Source organism: Eleutherodactylus coqui, chromosome 2 (genome assembly GCF_035609145.1).
Source record: "Eleutherodactylus coqui strain aEleCoq1 chromosome 2, aEleCoq1.hap1, whole genome shotgun sequence".
NCBI classification, from domain to species: Eukaryota; Metazoa; Chordata; class Amphibia; order Anura; family Eleutherodactylidae; genus Eleutherodactylus; species Eleutherodactylus coqui.
This window is the reverse complement of record NC_089838.1, coordinates 140,978,923-140,997,795: the sequence shown is the minus strand read 5'-3', so window position 1 is coordinate 140,997,795 and position 18,873 is coordinate 140,978,923. Positions and strand designations below refer to the sequence as shown.

Genomic DNA, 18,873 nt, shown 5'->3' with positions numbered 1-18,873 from the left:
GTACTGATGTGGATATAGACTGGGCTCTGCAGATATTGACTCTGTAGACATTCTGCAGCATTACCGGCCCCGTGTAAACATACCCTTAGGCTGGGTTCACACGGGGCAGAATTTCTGTGCAGACTTTCTGTATGGAAATTCTGCCAGCAATCTTAAAGGGGTTGTCCCGCGGCAGCAAGTGGGTCTATACACTTCTGTATGGCCATATTAATGCACTTTGTAATGTACATTGTGCATTAATTATGAGCCATACAGAAGTTATCAAAAGTTTTATACTTACCTGCTCCGTTGCTGGCGTCCTCGTCTCCATGGTGCCGACTAATTTTCGGCCTCTAATGGCCAAATTAGCCGCGCTTGCGCAGTCCGGGTCTTCTGCTGTCTTCAATGGGGCCGCTCGTGCAGAATGCCGGCTCCGTGTAGCTCCGCCCCGTCACGTGCCGATTCCAGCCAATCAGGAGGCTGGAATCGGCAATGGACCGCACAGAAGCCCTGCGGTCCACAGAGAGAGAGGATCCCGGCGGCCATCTTCAGCAGGTGAGTATGAAGACGCCGGACCGCCGGGATTCGGGTAAGTACTACCCGGTTTGTTTTTTTAACCCCTGCATTGGGGTTTTCTCGCGCCGAACGGGGAAGGGGGGGGGGGGGGGTTAAAAAAAAACAAAAAACCCGTTTCGGCGCGGGACAACCCCTTTAAGCCCGAGACTAAGCAGCAAAGTGGCCGAGATATGCAAAAATCCTGTTCATATGCTTTGGACAGTCCGCTGTGAGGAAGCCGCGCTGAAACTGACATGCTGCGCGGAATTCAAATCCGCAGCATGTCAATTATAGTGCTGATTTCACTGCCAGCTCTCTCCTTTTTATGGGAAGACATGGCCGCAGCGGAATACAGGTGGATAAGCCGCTTTAAACCCGAACTGATTGGCGCGGGTTTTGAAGTTGCCTTTCTGCTGCGGAAATCTTGCGTTATTTCCGTGCGGTCCCGCTGTGGACATTCTGTGAGATTTCCGCCCCGTGTGAACCCAGCCTAAGAGTGCTGCGATTGGCATGCCCAAGTAAGGCCACCATCGCACATGCCTTCAGAAAATGACGCTCAAAATCGCGTCATTTTTAGGCTGGATTCACACGAACGTATATCGGCTCGGTTTTCACACCGGCCGATATACGTCGTCTCTCTCTGCGGGGGGGGGGGGGGAGCCTGGAAGAGTCGGGAGCAGGAACTGAGCTCCCGCCCCCTCTCTGTCCCTCTGCACTATTTGCAATGGGGAGAGGCGGGATGGGGCAGGGCTAATTATCGAAACTTAGCTCCACCCCCATCCCACCTCCTTTCATTGCAAATAGTGCAGAGGGGTGGAGAGGAGGCAGAGAGGGGGCGGGATCTAAGTTCCTGCTCCCGGCTCTTCCATCCTCTCCCCCCCTGCACATGAGGACGACGTATATCGGCTCGGCGTGAAAACCGAGCCGATATACGTTCGTCTGAATCCACCCTCACTGTGATTTTGAGAACGTTTTCGGAACACACGTGTGAGGGTGGCCTTAAGCTAAATCAGCAGCGACCAGCGTAGTATGCCGCCATCTCCATGATGGGTGACTTCGACCGCGGCTCTTCACGCCTGGCTTGTCTGGACTGCTGTGTTATGGAAACTTTGCAAAAGACTCAGGAACCATTTGAAGTTTCATCTGGCTGCAAAATAAAATTAAAAAAAAGATGCAGTGAAAAATACCATGAAAAGCGCGATATGTGGAAATATGCTGCACGTAAAAGCTGTTCTATAAACCCAAACGAGACACTTCTTCCTTTAGAAATGGGAAACAGAAACAAAAATCTTTTTTTCTGCATATTTTTCTCATTTCTATGTATTCTACCCCCCACCCCACGTTCTGATAACAATGCAGGTCTATGAGGGGAGGAAGGACTAGATTTTAGGTAGTTTCAGTCTAAGTCCTAACGGAGACCGCTGTCGCCTTCTGAGCACACAAGCCGGAACCATTCTTCGTCTTACTCTGTTCCCCGGAGGGTGGTGTTACAGGTTGCACTTGTGCACTGTTTAGGTCACGTGGTGTAGCGGGTTGACGGCAGCATGGCGGAGGAGGCTGTGAACCCGCAGCCGGGTGGTAGTGGCGGCGGCAAGAAGCGTCTACGGGAGAGCCACCCTGGTGAGTGCAGCGCCGGGCACTGTCCTGTCAGGAGCATGCGAAGTGTTGTGTCCCCCTACCGTGCGGATATGACATCCTGCAGGGAATGCCTCGTGTGACATTAGTGCCAGGCAGCATCTCCTCAGACTGTTATACAGCATATTCTGTGCTCAGGTGGAGATTGTGGCGCTGTGGTGATGTCTCACTGTCGCTTCCATTAACCCTTTCCAATCCAATTTTTTTGCCACCTGCATTTTTCCCAGCTCCTATTTATTTTGGCAGCAGAGCTTGGGGGAAAGAACAGCTGGTGTTCCCTGAGTAAAGAACCCGGCGCTGGTCAGTGCTGTTTCCAGCTCACCAAGTAAGGCTGGGTTCACACAGGGCGAATTTGCCGCAAAATTTCCCGACAGAATTTCACTGCGGCAAATCCGCCTGCGGCCACTAAACCCGGGTTCAGCCAGCCATGTGGGCGAGATTTGTCAAAAATCTCGTCCACACGGCGCGTACAATCCTGACGTGGCAAAGCCTGGATTAGCCGGCACTGTGGCGCGGATTACTGGGACGCAGCATGTCAATTCTTTTTTTTTTTTTGTTGTGGCCTCACTGTTTTCTAAGGAAGAGGGGGCTGCAATGAAAAAACATGCAGAGAAGCCACTCCAAAACCCGCGGCTAAGTGCTGCGGGTTTTGAAGCTGCGCTTATCCTGTAGAAATCTTGCGTTTTTTCGCTGCGGCAAAACAGCAAGATTTCCGCGGTGAAACCGACCCATGGGAACCCAGCAAAAATGTGCTGGGTAATCTCTGGTGGTACTGTGTATCTTGTCCCCACTGGAACTGTGGGTGGAGACAAGGGGTTGTTCTGCTGCAGTCATACGGAACACCCTGAGCTGGCTATTGGTCCCCGACTCCCCGATCATTCAGTCCACCCCCCCTACCCGGTCATCTTACCTCCCCACTGCTTTCATATTCCATGCTTTGTGCTCCGGACCCCCCTCTCCCCTGGGCATTTCACCTCCCCGCTGCTGTCACTTTCCCTGCTTTGCACTCCGGATCCCCTCTCCCCCGGTCATCTCACCTCTCCGCTGCTGTCACTTTCCCTGCTTTGCACTCCGGATCCCCCCCCCCCTCCTCCGGTCATCTCACCTCTCCGCTGCTGTCACTTGCCCTGTTTGGAGCTTCCTGACAGGGAGGTAGCAGAGAGCCGATAAGTGCAAGCTGCTGGAACAGTAACAGCAGCGGGGAGGTGACATGACCGGGTAGGGTGAGGGTTTGATCTGGGATTCGGGACCAATAGCTAGTTTGGGGCATTCCATATGACCGTGGCAGAACAGTTCCAGTGGAGAAAAGATACCACAGTATCAGCTTTGGCAGCAGAGCGGGGTACGCAGTAGTGCAGAAGCAGCATGTCGGGCCTGTCCCGACATCGGAGCTATAGAGGAAAATTATGATGTCGGCACAGGTCCGACATTGGATCGGAAAGGGTTAAGGCTGGGGACACTCGTGGAAGCGCATTTATATGTGCAATGGGCACTGCATATTTACATGCGTGTGTTTTAGGCTGGCTGCACACTGGCTGGTCGAATTCCGCCTGCAGGAGCCCACAGCAGAATCTGACCCTGTGCCCGGCCGGCATCCGCACGTACCTGACATTTGTCATTATAGTCTGTACTGCGGACGGTCCGCACGGCCAGCAGATCTATTTATCCTTTTAAACTCCCATCCTTCCCGCAGAATCCACAGCCTGTCTGCAATGTCAGTTGCAGGTGGGCCGCGGGTCAGGTGGTTTCCATTGACTTCAATGGAAGCCACCCATGCGGGAATCGCAGGAAAATGCTGCTTTTTTTTTTTTTTTTTCCTACGTGAGCAGAAACTGCAATTGATTTCCACTGGTGTAGAAAGCAGCGGCTCTCCATAGGAAGTAATGGCGGTATTTTCTGCGGATTCGCAGTGCGGATGCCGACCGAGGGTCCCACAGCAAATATCCGCCCATGTGCATTCATCCTAAGGCCGAATGCTCACGGACAGATTTCTACTGCGCTTCCCATTGCGGAAATCTGCGCATCAATTCCGCAGCTATTAGGATCTATTGAACCTAATAGCTTTCTGTCTGCCAATGCACACTTGCGTAAATACTCAGCGTTCGCTCTTTTGGACAATTTGGGCAATAGTCATCCTGTGTAAAGCCACCCTTACTCTGGTCCTTTTAGATGAACCGATTCTCGTTTGAAGGAGCGAGTAACGTCACACTAACTCGTTCGCACTCGTGCCGCCAGTAAGCACAGGCAAATGCATCGTTGGCTCGTACAAACAAGAATCCAGTCCCTGTATAAGTGAATAAGAGGGACTGAACAAGCACTAATTAAACCAAATGATAAGTTAATGAGCCAACGATGATTTGTATGCCTGTAGAAACTAAACAAGGAGCAAAACATTCCGTGGATGAACACATGGCCCTCACATATGTGCGGGGGTCTTATACTGCGGATGATCACTGGAGAATTCTCCCTTTTGTAATGCATATAAAGTGAATTCTGCTGAAAATCTGTGGAAAATCCACATGTAACAATCGGATTTTGCTGCTGGTGCATTGCAGCTTTTGCCATAAAGTTGCAATAAAGTCTATGGTAGCTCATCCCATGCGGAGTGTATAAACCTGTGGATGTGCACAAAGGTGTCTGTGACTGTAGCGAACCTCATTTGTTGGCAATTACTGTAATTTACCATGTATCAGGCTGTAAACTGTTACTTTTCCTACAGCTGTGGCCGAAGCTGAACTCCTCACAGTTCCTGATGGCTGGAAAGAAGAGCCTTTCACTAAAGAAGACAATCCTAGGGGGCTGCTGGAGGAGAGCAGCTTTGCCACTCTATTCCCCAAATATAGAGAAGCTTACCTCAAAGAGTGCTGGCCGCTAGTCCAGAAAGCACTAAATGAGTTTGTAAGTATCTGCTGAAGTACAGACGGGCACCCTGGGTGGGGGCGGGTTTGTGGTGCCACATGAAATGCCAGGTGAAGTACTTGGAACAAGAATAATTGCATCATTCCTCTTCATTGATGTGTCCATTCAGATTGTTCACTACTAACAGATCTGACTGAATGGCACCCTTTGGTAACGCCAAAATGTGCATTAAAGACTTGATTATATGGAACTATTTTGCAAAGCACTAAAAAACCAATGGTGGTTTGAAAAAGTAATAAAAGTGAATATCAGCACAATAAATGTGTATCCTAGCAGAAAGGTAAAATGGAATTAATATAAGGGCAGACTAGATGGACAGTTATTTCTGTCTTCAGTATTCTATGAATGGAATTTCCAAAACTGTTTGTTTTAGAATTTGAGTGTTACAAATTCACAATTTTGGTGCAAGAAGGCTTTTGCTCCAAAAACTGTGATCTTTTGCTATTTTATGCTGGCCCTGCCCCTTAAAAAAAAGTGGACAGCGTTTAGTATTAGGAGTGTGACTGCTCACTTCCCCGTCAGACTTACTGTAGTTAATGCCAGAAACTGGTGTAAATTTATGTCTGTAACCCACACCGGCTCATAGCTGCCGTAGATTTAATATTTGGCACAAGGATTTGACAAAGATATTAAGAGGCTTGCACCTCTTACTTATTTGCACTTCATGCTAGTGCAATCTGTACTTAGACTGGCATATGAAGTGCCAATCTAAGTAAATCTAACTTTTCTAGAATTTTTCTTAAGGATCCATTAGATATTTTCAAGTTTCGATCTTCATGTCCATCAGGGCCTAATGACAGCTGTCAATGACCCACATAGTTAAAGGTGTTGTACAAAGAAGTTAAAGGGGTTGTACCAAGATTGCAAGTTACCCCCTATCCATATTCAGCAGTGGCATAATCAGCATGAAGGGAGTGCTGCCCGAACATGCATGGTCAGCGCTCCATTCAGTTTAAAGGATCTGATTGAAATTTCTGAGTGGGTGCTGCTTGGGTATTTCTGCAGCCCCATCGAAAGTGAATAGAGCACTTGTGTGCTTCTGTGACCAGCGCTTCATTAAGTCTCCTCATTACATTGGATGCAATAACCCTGCAGTGAGGAGGGGGGACACGGGACCCCCAATCTTGAGATCGGTAGGTGTCTCAGCAGTGAGACCCCCACCGATCAGCAAGTTACCCCCTATCCTATGGGAAAACTTGCAATCTTGGTACAACCCCTTTTAATCCATCTGGAGCTGACTTGAAGCCAGTCACTTGCCACTAGTGTCTTTTTTTTTTCACAAATAACCTATTTGTAAATTCATAATTACAGAAATTAGGATGGAAAAGTGGATGTGCACATGTATGTGTATATAAGGGTCCCTCAGAATGTCCTCTGGATGGTCAAGAACCTCAGTCCAACTCTGACTATACGCTAGGAAGTACATATGTAAATATCGCTAGGAGAAGCATTTAACCCAATAAGGAACAAGAGCCATAAATTTATGATGCTTGGTCCTGGACTTTAATCCTGTGCCGTATTTTTGATCCTGCAATGGAGCAGGTTGGTTCCTCAGCTGTTAGGAGGAGGAGGAGGCGGCAGATGCAGGTTTGCACTTTTGTAGTGTATAGAGAAAATGGTAATGCCACCTTTAAGGCTGGGTTCCCACTGGCCATAAATCCTGCAGAATGACTGCAGTAGGTCCACACAGAAATCCTGCGAGATTTCCGCACCAGAAATGCAGCTTCAAAACTTGCGCTGTCTGGCACGGGTTTTGAAGCGGCTTTGCCGCCCGCATTCCGCTGCGGCCATCTCTCCCCATAGAGAGGAGAGATGGCCGCAGCAGAGACGGCGATATTATTGACATGCCGCGGCTTGGATTTCCACGTGGCATGTCAGTTTCAGCACGGCTTGGCCGCAAATCTCGTCCACCTTGCTGCTTAATCCCGGGATTAAAAATGCAACAAGTAATTTGGTATCAGCAGCACTTCTACTTCAATCACCATCAGATCTTGCAGGAAATGATGAATTTTGCACGCCCTGTTCAGGCAGGATTCCAGCCCAATAGTTCCATTAGTAGATATAAATAGGTAGGACCGCAATATTATGGTGCCAATAAAACTGACATCCGTCAGGATGTGACTTTATTCCTTTTCTGCAGCATGTAGTCGAAACGTTGCTGCTTTTTGTGAAGGAATAGTCACATCCTGACGGATGTCTGTTTTACTGGCACCATAATCTTGCTGTCCTACCTATTAATATCTACTACTGGGATTAAAAATGCAGGCGGACTTTCCATGCGGAAAGTCCGGCGGCATTCCGCCCAGTCAGTACCCAGTCTTACTATTCGGCCCGGTGATCACCAGGTGCTCACTGGAAAGCAGAGCTGCAGGGTCTTAGCAGACCCAGATCAGCTCTGACAGTGACTACTGTCACGAAAAGGTGATGTTTTTCCCTGTAACTGGGGCTGCTATGGATTCCCCAGTCACAGCGGAAAAGTGTTGTTTATTTTTATTAACTTGTGTGAATAAACCCCAGATGTCATGGGAGACATAGATGGTAAAATAAAAAAGTTACAAAAATAGGTAAAAAAGAATTGCAGAAAAAAATACATATGTATACATAAAAAAGAGAACGATCCACCGCCAACCTGACCCATCGCCATATGCGCCATATACAAGACTATAAAAATTCCATATCAAAACGCCCAACACAAAATGAGGAACCCATTTCCATACTTTATTTTAGTGTGAATATGCTAATTTAGAAAATCAACTACATTTGAAGAAAAAGTATTTTTAGCTTTTATTACCTCCAATAAAACTAAAAGACTGAAAATTTCAGTAGAAATCAATAAAAATAAATTGGCCCTATATGCCATGGAAAAAAAACAAGCAAAAATAATTTTGGTAGTTTAAGAAAAACATAATAGGCCCATAAAAAATGTCTGGTTCTTTGGGACCAAACTCCCTGGTCAAGGGGTTAAGATTAGAGATGAGCGAGCGTACTCGGATAAGCGGTACTCGCTCGAGTAATTGGCTTTATCCGAGTACCGCTGTGCTCGGGGCTAAAGATTCGGGTGCCGGCACGGAGCGGGGAGCTGCAGGGGAGAGCGGGGAGGAACGGAGGTAAGATCTTTCTCTCCTTCTCTCCCGCCCGCTCTCCCCTGCTCCCCGCTGCGACTCACCTGTCAGCCGCAGCGGCACCCGAATCTTTAGCCCCGAGCACAGCGATACTCGGATAAAGCCAATTACTCGAGCGAGTAGTGCTTATCCGAGTACGCTCGCTCATCTCTAGTTAAGATATACAGATCTCTCCAAAGTTTACAATTTTTATGTTTGTATGATTAACCAAAGTAAATTCCTGTTCTAGTACAGTTACACTGGTCACTTACTGATACAATTGCTCTATAATGAGTGACCGTAACAATAATTGTACAGTGTAAACGGGCTTTGACTCTCCTATGCCGGGGCAAAATTGGTCAAGCAGGGTGTAATGTTACCTGCTGCTGTCCCTTTGTGGCATTCTCCCCTAGATCTGCAGTTTCTGGCCCCTCTTCAGTGTTTCAGGATGATGGCACCGCTCCTCTGACTACTTGATGCAAAATGTGCATTGTAGTTTGAGGCACGTCTTGCCGCTCTCTGGTTTGCCAACTCCTGCGTGAGCAGTGCTAGCCGATTAGGGCAGCAGCATCATGTAAATCAAGTAGTTGAAGTGATGCTGCCATCTTGGAAGACCAAATAGGGACACAAGACCCACAGCAGAACATCACAAAGTGAGAGCAGCAGGTAATATTCATATACCCCCCCCCCCCCTTCCCAATCCTGGCGCAGATATGTCACAGGACCGGTGGGTTGCTTTGACTATCAAAAGCTAAGTGACTAACATTCATAATGTTTTGCTGCTTGTGTGTCGGTCTTTTTCTAATTTGTGAATTTTCTTTTCAGTTTGTGAAAGCAGAATTAGATCTAATTGAAGGCAGCATGACCGTCACCACTACCAAGAAGACATACGATCCTTATGTTATTGTACGAGCAAGAGACTTGATAAAATTGCTAGCCAGAAGTGTGCCCTTTGAACAGGTGAGCAATGTCTTCAGGCATAATTAATTCATTTATGCACGCTTTCTGATGATAAGGATGCATCACTAATGCCATATGAATTACTTTTGAACAGAAGTAGTTTTTTTTCCCATTATTATGCTTTTATTGGATTTTGTAAAAAACAAAATTACAAATTATAAGGACTAGTGATTTTTTTGAAAATACACCTTATAAATATGAAAAAGCCCAACCAGGTGTAAAAAGTGAGAACATTCATAACCATACATGGTACAGTATTCAGATGTGAGAAATGACAGCACATCTTAAATACAATAAACGATTTAGTACTTTTATTGCAGCATCTTATTGTGTTACCGTAGGACAAATGTTGATGGGCAGGAGGGTCTTTACAGAATTTCATTAAAAAGATATGAATCAACTGGTTGCCCATTTATGGTGCATTTATAGAGAAGAGATCACATATACAACATAGAAAAATTAAAGAAAAGAGGCGAAAGAACGAAAAAAAACCATGAGGGGGTAAGGTATGAAGGAAGGGTAGTAGAACCCTGTGGAATCCATGACTCCCTAGAGAGACCTCTAAGTAGTTTTTGGAATCTGCTCTTCTAGTCATCTAGGGAAATCCTATCCATCCTAGAATGGAATCTAGGTGCGCATGAACTTATCAAATTTCTCTTCATTATCAGCTGAAGGTTGATTTAGACACAACGATTTTTGCTCAAAAATCGCTCAAAGCCATCTTTTGAACGATAATCGTTGTGTCTAACTGTACTGAAATCGTGCAGTTTTCATTAAGCTGTCGCTGATCTTTCAGCGTACTGAAAGATCAGCGATTAGTTATCAGGAATTCACAGCGGGATACATCTGATAGTATTGTTTCAGCTGCACCATGCTCCCTGAATACAGGCAGGGTATGAAGAACATAGCGGTCCAGCTGTGTTTTACATCCCCCGCTCAGAGCGCTTGGCTATATAACAGCCGGGTGCTCCGAGCAGAGACCAGCTGGATACAGAAGACAAGCGGGGCCACCCCGCTTGTCTTCTGCATCCTCTGCTCGGAGCGCTCAGCTGTATAACAGCCTGGCGCCCCAAATGGGAAACGGCTGGATGCAGAAGGCAAGCGGTCCCGCTTTTCTTTTGCATCCTCTGCTCGGAGCGCAAGGTGATCACTCAACGTTTGAGCGATCACCTTGCACTGTAAAGCACACAACGATTATTGCTCAAAAGATTTTTTTTGAGCAATAATTGTGTTTAATCCAGGCTTAAGATGTTTTCCATCTTCATTAAGTAATTAACTTCTACCGCTCGTTCTCCAAGAGATGGTGTGGTGATAGATTTAAAGAGAGTCTAAATAGGACTTTTTTCATAGCTGAAAGTGATCTAGTCTGCCATCACAGACTGGGAACACCTATGAAGAAGAGTGTGGTAATGATACCATTGCGTATCTTATTATTTTTCATCGGCAATTTGTGAGTGGGTTAAAAAGCTTTTTTATATCAATCTTCATCTGAGAATTGAGTTCAGTCTCCCACGCTCTAGTGAATTAAATGATTATTAAGCGCCTCAGTGCCTGACTGCCGTCCCAATCATTATTGCTCCAATGCTCTCACACAGGAGTGATCATCACTCACTGAATGGAGGCGTCGCGGGCCAGAGATCTGTTCCAGCCTCCCACCTCCATTCAGGGTAAACAGGCAGTTGTTTGTAGAGGAACGGCTGCCTGTTGATTCGGGCTGATTATTGTCAGGATTTATGCCTGCATAAAACTATCCACAAATGATATGAATCATTTGTCGTCCAGTTGTTTGCCCTGTGTCCACTGAATGAGGAGCGTTCAGTTTTGCACAAACCAACGATTAACTGAATGACAATCATTGTGTAAAAAAGGCCCTTAGATTTAAGCTGCAAATATAAAAACCAAGATGAACTCCTCTGGCGGAGCGTTAATGACTTGTCAGGGCAGGGACGTCGTCTGTGCTTGTTAACGTTTGGACTAAGCAGATGCCATCTCTCGAATATTCCAGATCAAAAAACAAACTGGCCACAACAGTAGCGGGAGAAATCAGTGTTATGGCAGAGTGGTGTGATCGGACCTGGATTGTGCGGAAATTCAGTTGCACAAATGGCGATATCCCATGTAATTATAAATTGTTGAGGAAGGAAGGGAAGACCTTGTCTGTTATTGATCCATTGTGAAGGCTTTATTTCTCAGGGGGATAAGTTGTCCTCTAAACGTACCCTTTGTTTCATACTAGATGCCAGTCCACCACCCTTATGAGGGCAGTAGCTTGATGGCATTGTTTAAAATCTGGCAATCAGTACCTCCCTCCAGCTTTGGCTGACATAAAGTCCTCCTCTGAATCTACTGGTGCCCCATATGAATTTACTGACTGATGTAGATAACTTAAAAAAAACAATTGTGACACTAAAATGGAAAGTGTCTTGAAGGGACATCTATCTTGATGGCCTTTAACTTGCCAAACAAGAATTAGGTGTTTAGAGTTCTAGTCCGTTAAATCTTTCAGCGTGCGTTGAAGAATAGGACTATAAATGATAATGGTCAGACATATTCCAGGGGATGTGTACACCCAGATATCTGCTGATCAAAAGTTGTGAATTATGGCACATGCCATAACTTGTGACTTTTGGCCTATTTTTGCATAGTGGGTGGGACTTGGCAAAGGGGAGTGGCCTTCAGGGCCTGTTAAATTTACTTTAATTTACGCATCGCGGCAAAATCGCAATTTATCGCGAAATCGTGATTTTGCGTGATGCGATTTTAACATAAACAAGTCCCCTAGACCCCTGGAGAAAAAAAACGCGAATTTCGCAGTGAAAAAGAACTGTAGTGGGTAGTCACCCTTAGGCTGGGTTCACACGGGCAGATTTGCCACGGAAATTCCGTCCGGAATTTTGCCGCGGCAAATCCACCTGCACCCGATAATCCCGGGATTAGCCAGCCATGTGGATGAGATTTCTCAGAAATCTCGTTCACATGGAACAGCGAATCAACCGTAGCAAAGTCGGCAGAAGCCAGCGCTTCTGCGCGGATTCGCTGGCCGCAGCATGCTCATTTTTTCTCTTCTTCAGGTGCGACTGCGCTCTCCTCTGAGAGTGCCGGCCGCAGCGGAAGAGCGAGCGACCAGGCCGCTTCAAAACCCGCGGCTAAGTGCCGTGGGTTTTGAAGCAGCGCTTCTCTCAGCGGAAATCTCGTGGTTTTTCGCTGTGGCCAAACCGCGAGATTTCGGCTGGGAATCCGGCATGTGAGAACCCAGGCTTACTGGGAAAAACCCTATATGAGACCATGGGAGAGCAAAAATGTTTCCGATTGATAAGGCAGTGATAACATGAGCAAAAATTCATGTCATCCCTCCCCTGTGACAGGGAGTCGCAGGTCTTCCCTGCTGCAGGCTGGTCTCACCTGCTCCCTTTGCACTGTATACTGACTGAAATCACAGCTGTAAATTCAGTATTCCCAACCGTATGTCAACCAGCTGTAGCTCTGGCTAAGAACATGCCAGAGAAGTAAGTGCCCTAAGACACCCCAACAGGTCATGTTTTCAGGATATCCTATGGTAAGAACGCCTGTGGCAATGTCTGAGGCACCGACAATAATTACATCACCTGGCAACACTGAGGAAATCCTGATAACATGACCTGTTGGGGTGGGATGGCTGATCTTGGTGATTGTTTTCACGTTATGAGTGGAATCTGGCCTTTATAACAGGAGTCCGTTCTTTGCTTCTGAAGCAGATGAATATCTGTTGCTGTTACAAGGATGGTAACAAGATGTGATTTCTACTCCTTCCCTTTCCTCAGGCTGTAAGAATCCTACAAGATGACATGGCCTGCGACATTATTAAAATTGGAACACTGATTCGAAACAGGGAGAGATTTATTAAGAGGAGACAGCGACTTCTCGGCCCAAAGGGATCAACTCTCAAGGTATTTTCAAATTGTATACATGTAGAAACGGATAAGTAGTCTCCTGACACACAGACATATTTACTGCATTGTTATCCCGCAGGCTCTGGAGCTGCTTACTAACTGTTACATAATGGTCCAGGGGAATACTGTATCTGCTCTGGGACCCTTCAATGGTCTGAAAGAGGTAAATGGAATAAAACGATTTTCCTAATTCTTCTGCTTGGCATTTAGTGGAGACTGATGCCTTATCTCTATCCATAAGTCACAGGTGTGTTATCCTGGCGTGTGTGGCTGAGTGTTCGTTCTGCTGTGCAATAATGTATCGCCTCTGTTGTCTTATTTAGCTTTCTTTTTCTTTTTGTTTAAGCTAACTACAAACGGACACTAATATTTGCTTAAACTTTTTTTTTTTTTTACTTTATCAGTTGTAGATTTTACATATTTTGTACATGTTTTTGGGGTCACCTTGCCCAAGCTGCTTCTCTGCTCTATTCACAGCAGTTCAGGGATTTGCTTTACTGCAGCTACGTGAACATGGATAACACCAGTAAAATGTTTAAAATTGTATACCATGAAATATTAGCTTCTAGGACTGAACTACATCTGGATAGGTCATCAATGGCTGATTGTTGGGATTCCACTGCTCAGGACCCTTGGGGATCAGTTGTTATCCACTCTGTTGTCGGTGTGGACAGAGTCAGAAGCTGACAGCTTCATACACATTGCAGCAGCCTGCGTTGGTAATGTGAGTGATGGACCCCTGCTGATCATCTGTTGATGACCAATTCTGAAGATGGGTCATCAATAGCTCAGTCCTGGACAACTGCTTTAATGTGAAATAATAGGTCATTTTCTGACTAAACATTTAGTGAGGGTCCCACTGCTCAGCCCCGGCTGATCTTCTCTGCCCATCAACTCCTCTCAGCAGCTCAAGACTAAAGGCCCATTTAGATGGGATGAATGTCGGGCAGACGATGGCTGATCGCTCATCGTTCAGTGTAAATAGCGACCGTTCAGTAATGAACGGCCGCTATGTTAAGTCAATAGAGAGGGGCAGGGGAGCGCGAGTAGAGAAATCTCCTCCAACCTCCCCACTGAGCCAGCGATACTAGCTCCTGTGCAGCAGCACGGGAGCGAGTATGTGCGGGGACGAGTGTCGGGCATCGTTTGCCCGACATTCGTCCTGTCTAAATGGCCCTTAACGCATAGAGGTCTATAGACCTCTATGCGTCTGTTTTCAGCTGCTTGGAGGAGTCGGCAAGCAACAAAGACAGCCAAAAGGGCACCGCACTTGGGCGAGTGCTGCACGTTCCTCATTTCAGCGATCAGCAGGAGTCTTGGCAGCGGAACCACCCCCTCCCCCCACTGTGTTCCTCCAAGATGTCATAAGTTTGTAAAAAGTGCAGTTAATCTACAAAGGGCTTTCATTGATGAAAAGCTAAAATGAGTTACTCTTACAATCTGTTTCTGTCGGCTGCTTTTATTAATACTGTTATTGCAGGTTCGGAAAGTCGTCCTGGACACAATTAAAAACATTCATCCCATTTACAACATAAAGGTAAATCTACCTTGTATTTCTCCAGAGAAGTGGTACTTATGGAAATGATTCTGGAGGTTCTCAGAGCTGGAGATATATGTAGTAAAGTAGTGTTCCTTGCTTGGTATTGTTCTCATCATTAACTACATGTTTCTGAGATGTTGAAGACTACTGTTATACTAAAAGTGCAACGTGCTCATGATGTAAACTAGACTTGTAATTCTTGCACTTGTGTGTCGTATGCTTAATCACACCACATTGGCTATTAATTGCTTTCTATCAATAAACGGCATTAATATAACTTGGCACCGGTTCTTTTTTTTAGTGAAGACCTCTAATCTTTTGTTATGTCTTTAGGCTTTAATGATCAAACGAGAGTTGTCTAAAGACCCAGAATTGAGAACAAAAAGCTGGGATCGATTTCTACCAAAGTTTAAGCACAAAAACGTGAGCAAGAGGAAAGAACCGAAGAAGAAAAGGATCAAGAAAGAATATACCCCATTCCCACCACCACAGCCCGATAGCAAGGTACAGGGGGGGGGGCACCAGATAATGGCAGGCGGCATCCAGGCAGACTGTGTAAAGGTGGCAGCACATATATTTAAGGATTAATGATTTTAATCTGTTGGCAGATTGACAAGGAAATCGAAAGTGGTGAATACTTCATGAGGAAAAGCGAGAAGAGGAAGCAGAAGCTTAAGGATATAAAGGTTCTTATCAGTGACTTGGTTTGCTCTAGAGCCTCAGAGCTATACCTTACTTTACTCATGCTATTTTCATTCGATTTCCTTTCCAGACTAAACAAGCTGAAGCCGTTTTAAAGAGGCAAGAAGAGCGAAACAAAGCCTTTATCCCGCCTGAAGAAAAGCCTGTTGTGCAACCTAAGGAAGGTAACGGATGTAATGTCACTTTATCATGCTGGCACTATGGCAGGACGCCCCTTCAAGAATTGCTTCAGTTTCACCAAAAAATGACACTTCACATTATGAGGCTGTGTATACATCTATACCTTTTTCTATTTTACCTGGCATGTGTATTATATAGTCCCACAGCTGAAGTGAAGTAGGGATCATTTAATAAGGCTTGTGATGTGCTGCTTTTTTTTTTCTTCTAATTTTAAACATCCTAACTTAAACGAGGTGCAAAATAGTGAAGCAGAAGGGGTGACTTTCCTATTGGTTTCTCTACATATGAAGCATCGGTTAACCCTGAACTGCCAGGTTTTGGAAAAGGAGACTTTTCTTATGGCACCTTTACATGGGATGACAGTCGTATAAACGACTGCACTTCGGCGCTAAGGTCGTTGGCGCTCGTGCAGAGCATTTAGACAGAGAGACTTCGCTGCTGGTTTCTTGCTCAGTTCTTCACCTTCTATGTGAAGCGCTGAGCGGGGAGCATTTACATGGAACGAAAAGCCAGTAATAGTTTTTATACTGACTTATGTCGGCAATAACGACTTGTGAGTGAATGTGTTTTTTGTTTTTTTTTGCATTTGAGCTCCACTATAATTACTCAAATTCGTTTGAATTTTGAGCGATAATAGTATGTAAACGGGCCATTAGAAATGTATTAAGTTTCTTTACTCCTAATGACTGGTGCTGTGCCATTATGTAGGTTCCCTTGATAATAGAAGGTTTAGACTGAATTAAAGGGCTCCAGTTGCGAAGCTTTTACAAAGGCATCAGGGTGCTAATGTAGCTCTATCATTTGTATTCTGCGCTCTGACTGCTTTTTATATTAATCGCCACAAGACTATCCTGAGATGGTAAACGATGCCCAACACTCGTCCTGTGCTGTTACACAAGAGCACGTATTGCTGGCATCGCTGCTGGTATGGAGGCAGAACGGCCAGGGGAGCGCTCCCCGCACCCCGCATCTATTCACAGTTAGCGGACAGTTGTTCAAGATTGACCGACTGCTGGGTCCTGCAGAAACTGAATGACTAAACAATTCTCGTTCAGTCGCTGCATGCATTTGCACAAGACGATTATCGTTGAATTTCCCACAGGAGCGTGGGAATTTGAACGATTCTCGACAATAATGGTCCCGTGTGAATGGGCCTTAAGTGTGTGTTCATTTTATTTTATGTGGTGAACTAGAGCCGCTAATTGCTTGAAACGTGTCTTCCTTAGTCATTTTGGACTTTTTATCCTGTTTTTCTACAATGGAATAAAAAAGAAGAAATAATTGATGTGCCGGCCATCAATGTTCTCTTTCTGAAGATTTGTGTGTTTGAGTTAAGCCACAGACAGACAGCTGTAGCGGCGGCTTATCTCCCGGGGAACAAAAGCATCAGGCTTTGAAATTCAATGTCCAGAATCCTTTACCCCAGAATTATCTGTCAAAGGGGAAAGTTGAGCTGCCCCTATACACATTACAGAGTCATCTGGCCCAGCTGTTGTATGGGGGGCCTTAAAGCTGGCATAGACAAAAGGTGGCTGCTGGCCCGATTACCACTCTTGAGCAAAGAGAGAAGGATGTGCCTCAGACATAAATGAATATAAAGATTGTTCACTTCACCCAGGTTTAATGGATACTGACCAAAATATTGAGAACAATTGCTATCAAAGTCCTCTTCCAGGCTGATTGCAAGAGCCATTTCCCATCTAGTATACCGTATGTATCCCTTTTAAGAAGCCAAGCTCAGGTTTTCCTCCCTAGGCAGCCCTGTCACTCTCGTCCTGAAAATGGATGCTGATGGAGGGGCATGTGACATGACTGTCCATCGGCGCCTCTTGATGCACCTGTTTCCTGGTGATGACAGCTTGGTACAATACTAGCACTTGTAAGCTTGCATATGAGGAAATAACGAGAGGCACTGATGGACGGACCCATTACACATGCACCTCTGTCAGTGGCCTTTTTAAGACAGGCGCGGCACAGCTGTCTTCAGAAAGAGACCATACGGTGCTGCACTTCTAAACAGTATATAGTATGTTCCCTATTCCCCCATAGCCAGTTTTTAGTGCTGATTTATCCATCTATACATTCTGTGTGACTAACCCCTTTAAGGAATGTGTTCATGGCATGTGAGGGAAATATATGTATATATTTTTTTTTTTTATTAGTACTTTATGCTTAAACTTGTTTTCTTGTCAGCAGTTTGGGGGGAGGTCAGATCAAGTGAGAGATTTGCTTTAACATTTGAACTTCCTTATGTAATATCTTGCATATAATTCAGTATTTACAGCTGTCTAACCATAAATGAGGAGTTCCCACTGGTGTCCAGCACCAATTTAGTCCCATCATAATTTAGTCCCTTTCTAATGATGCCTGAGATTTTCCAGATGATGTAAAACTTAACATTGTACTTGGACGCCTATGCTGTACTATTTCATGCTCGGTCTGAGAATACACATAACGCATTTCATGTATGTTCTATTTTAGTTGCTGCTTCCACCAAGATTGATGTGAATGCCATTAAAGAAAAGTTGAAGAAAGCTAAAAACAAGAAGCTTGGTGCCCACCCTGAGGAAGTAAAACAGAAGCTGCTAGATTCAGACAAGAAGAAGAAAAAGAAGAAATGAAAGGATTGTCTTGGATTTTTGAACTGATATCCTCTATTTTGACTACTTTTCTTCCTTGAGGAAGTGTTTTGGGTTTTTTTTTGTTTTGTTTTTTTCTTTTATCCCTTTAATCAAATCACTTTAATGAGAGTAGATGGAAGACATGTGGACCTCCGCATTACAGTGTGTTACAAACGTCATATTCATGTATCCTTTTTATATTGTGAACTTTCAACCAAGTCTTATTTTTCCTCCATTCAGATCGTACTTTGTAAAGCGTGCCGTGGTAAAAATTTATTCCAGTTGTACTACCTTCAATTTTATACCAGATGTGTAATTAAAAGCTATGTCCACATTTTGAGCACAGTTTTCAAGTTTACATATTGTATACATAAAAAGAATAATTGAGTACATTGCGTTTTTGCCCCATCCTCCTCCATTCATGCTAAGTACAGTCGTTCAGAAGTGACCAGCTGCTATTGACGCTGAACGACGCGTCATTCAGTCGCTGCATGCGTTCACACGGGATCATTATGGTGCAGATTCCCACAGGAGCAGAGGAATCTGAACAATTCTGAATTATAATTGTCCCATGTGGAAGCGTCATAAGGAAGGACATATCTCTGCAATTGTGTTGGTTGTCAGTGAAGAGTCAACAAGATGTGATTACAATGCAGGCTGTAACTAAGGATCAGTACAGGATGAATAATGCACCGTATTCACAAATGGGTTCATTTTTTAAAATTAGATATGTAAGCTGTAAAAGGTCCTTG

The 18,873-nt window shown here is 45.1% G+C and overlaps 1 protein-coding gene across 1 annotated transcript; it reads left to right on the top strand.

Moving 5' to 3' along the window:
• The first annotated feature begins 2,042 nt into the window (after positions 1-2,042).
• Positions 2,043-18,461, top strand: KRR1 (KRR1 small subunit processome component homolog). Its single transcript, XM_066591660.1, has 10 exons — positions 2,043-2,154; positions 4,889-5,067; positions 9,015-9,149; positions 12,950-13,075; positions 13,158-13,241; positions 14,559-14,615; positions 14,952-15,122; positions 15,227-15,304; positions 15,391-15,484; positions 17,982-18,461. The coding sequence occupies exons 1-10, from the start codon at positions 2,079-2,081 to the stop codon at positions 18,119-18,121; spliced, it is 1,140 nt and encodes a 379-aa protein (XP_066447757.1). The 5' UTR covers positions 2,043-2,078; the 3' UTR covers positions 18,122-18,461.
• The last annotated feature ends 412 nt before the right edge of the window (positions 18,462-18,873 follow it).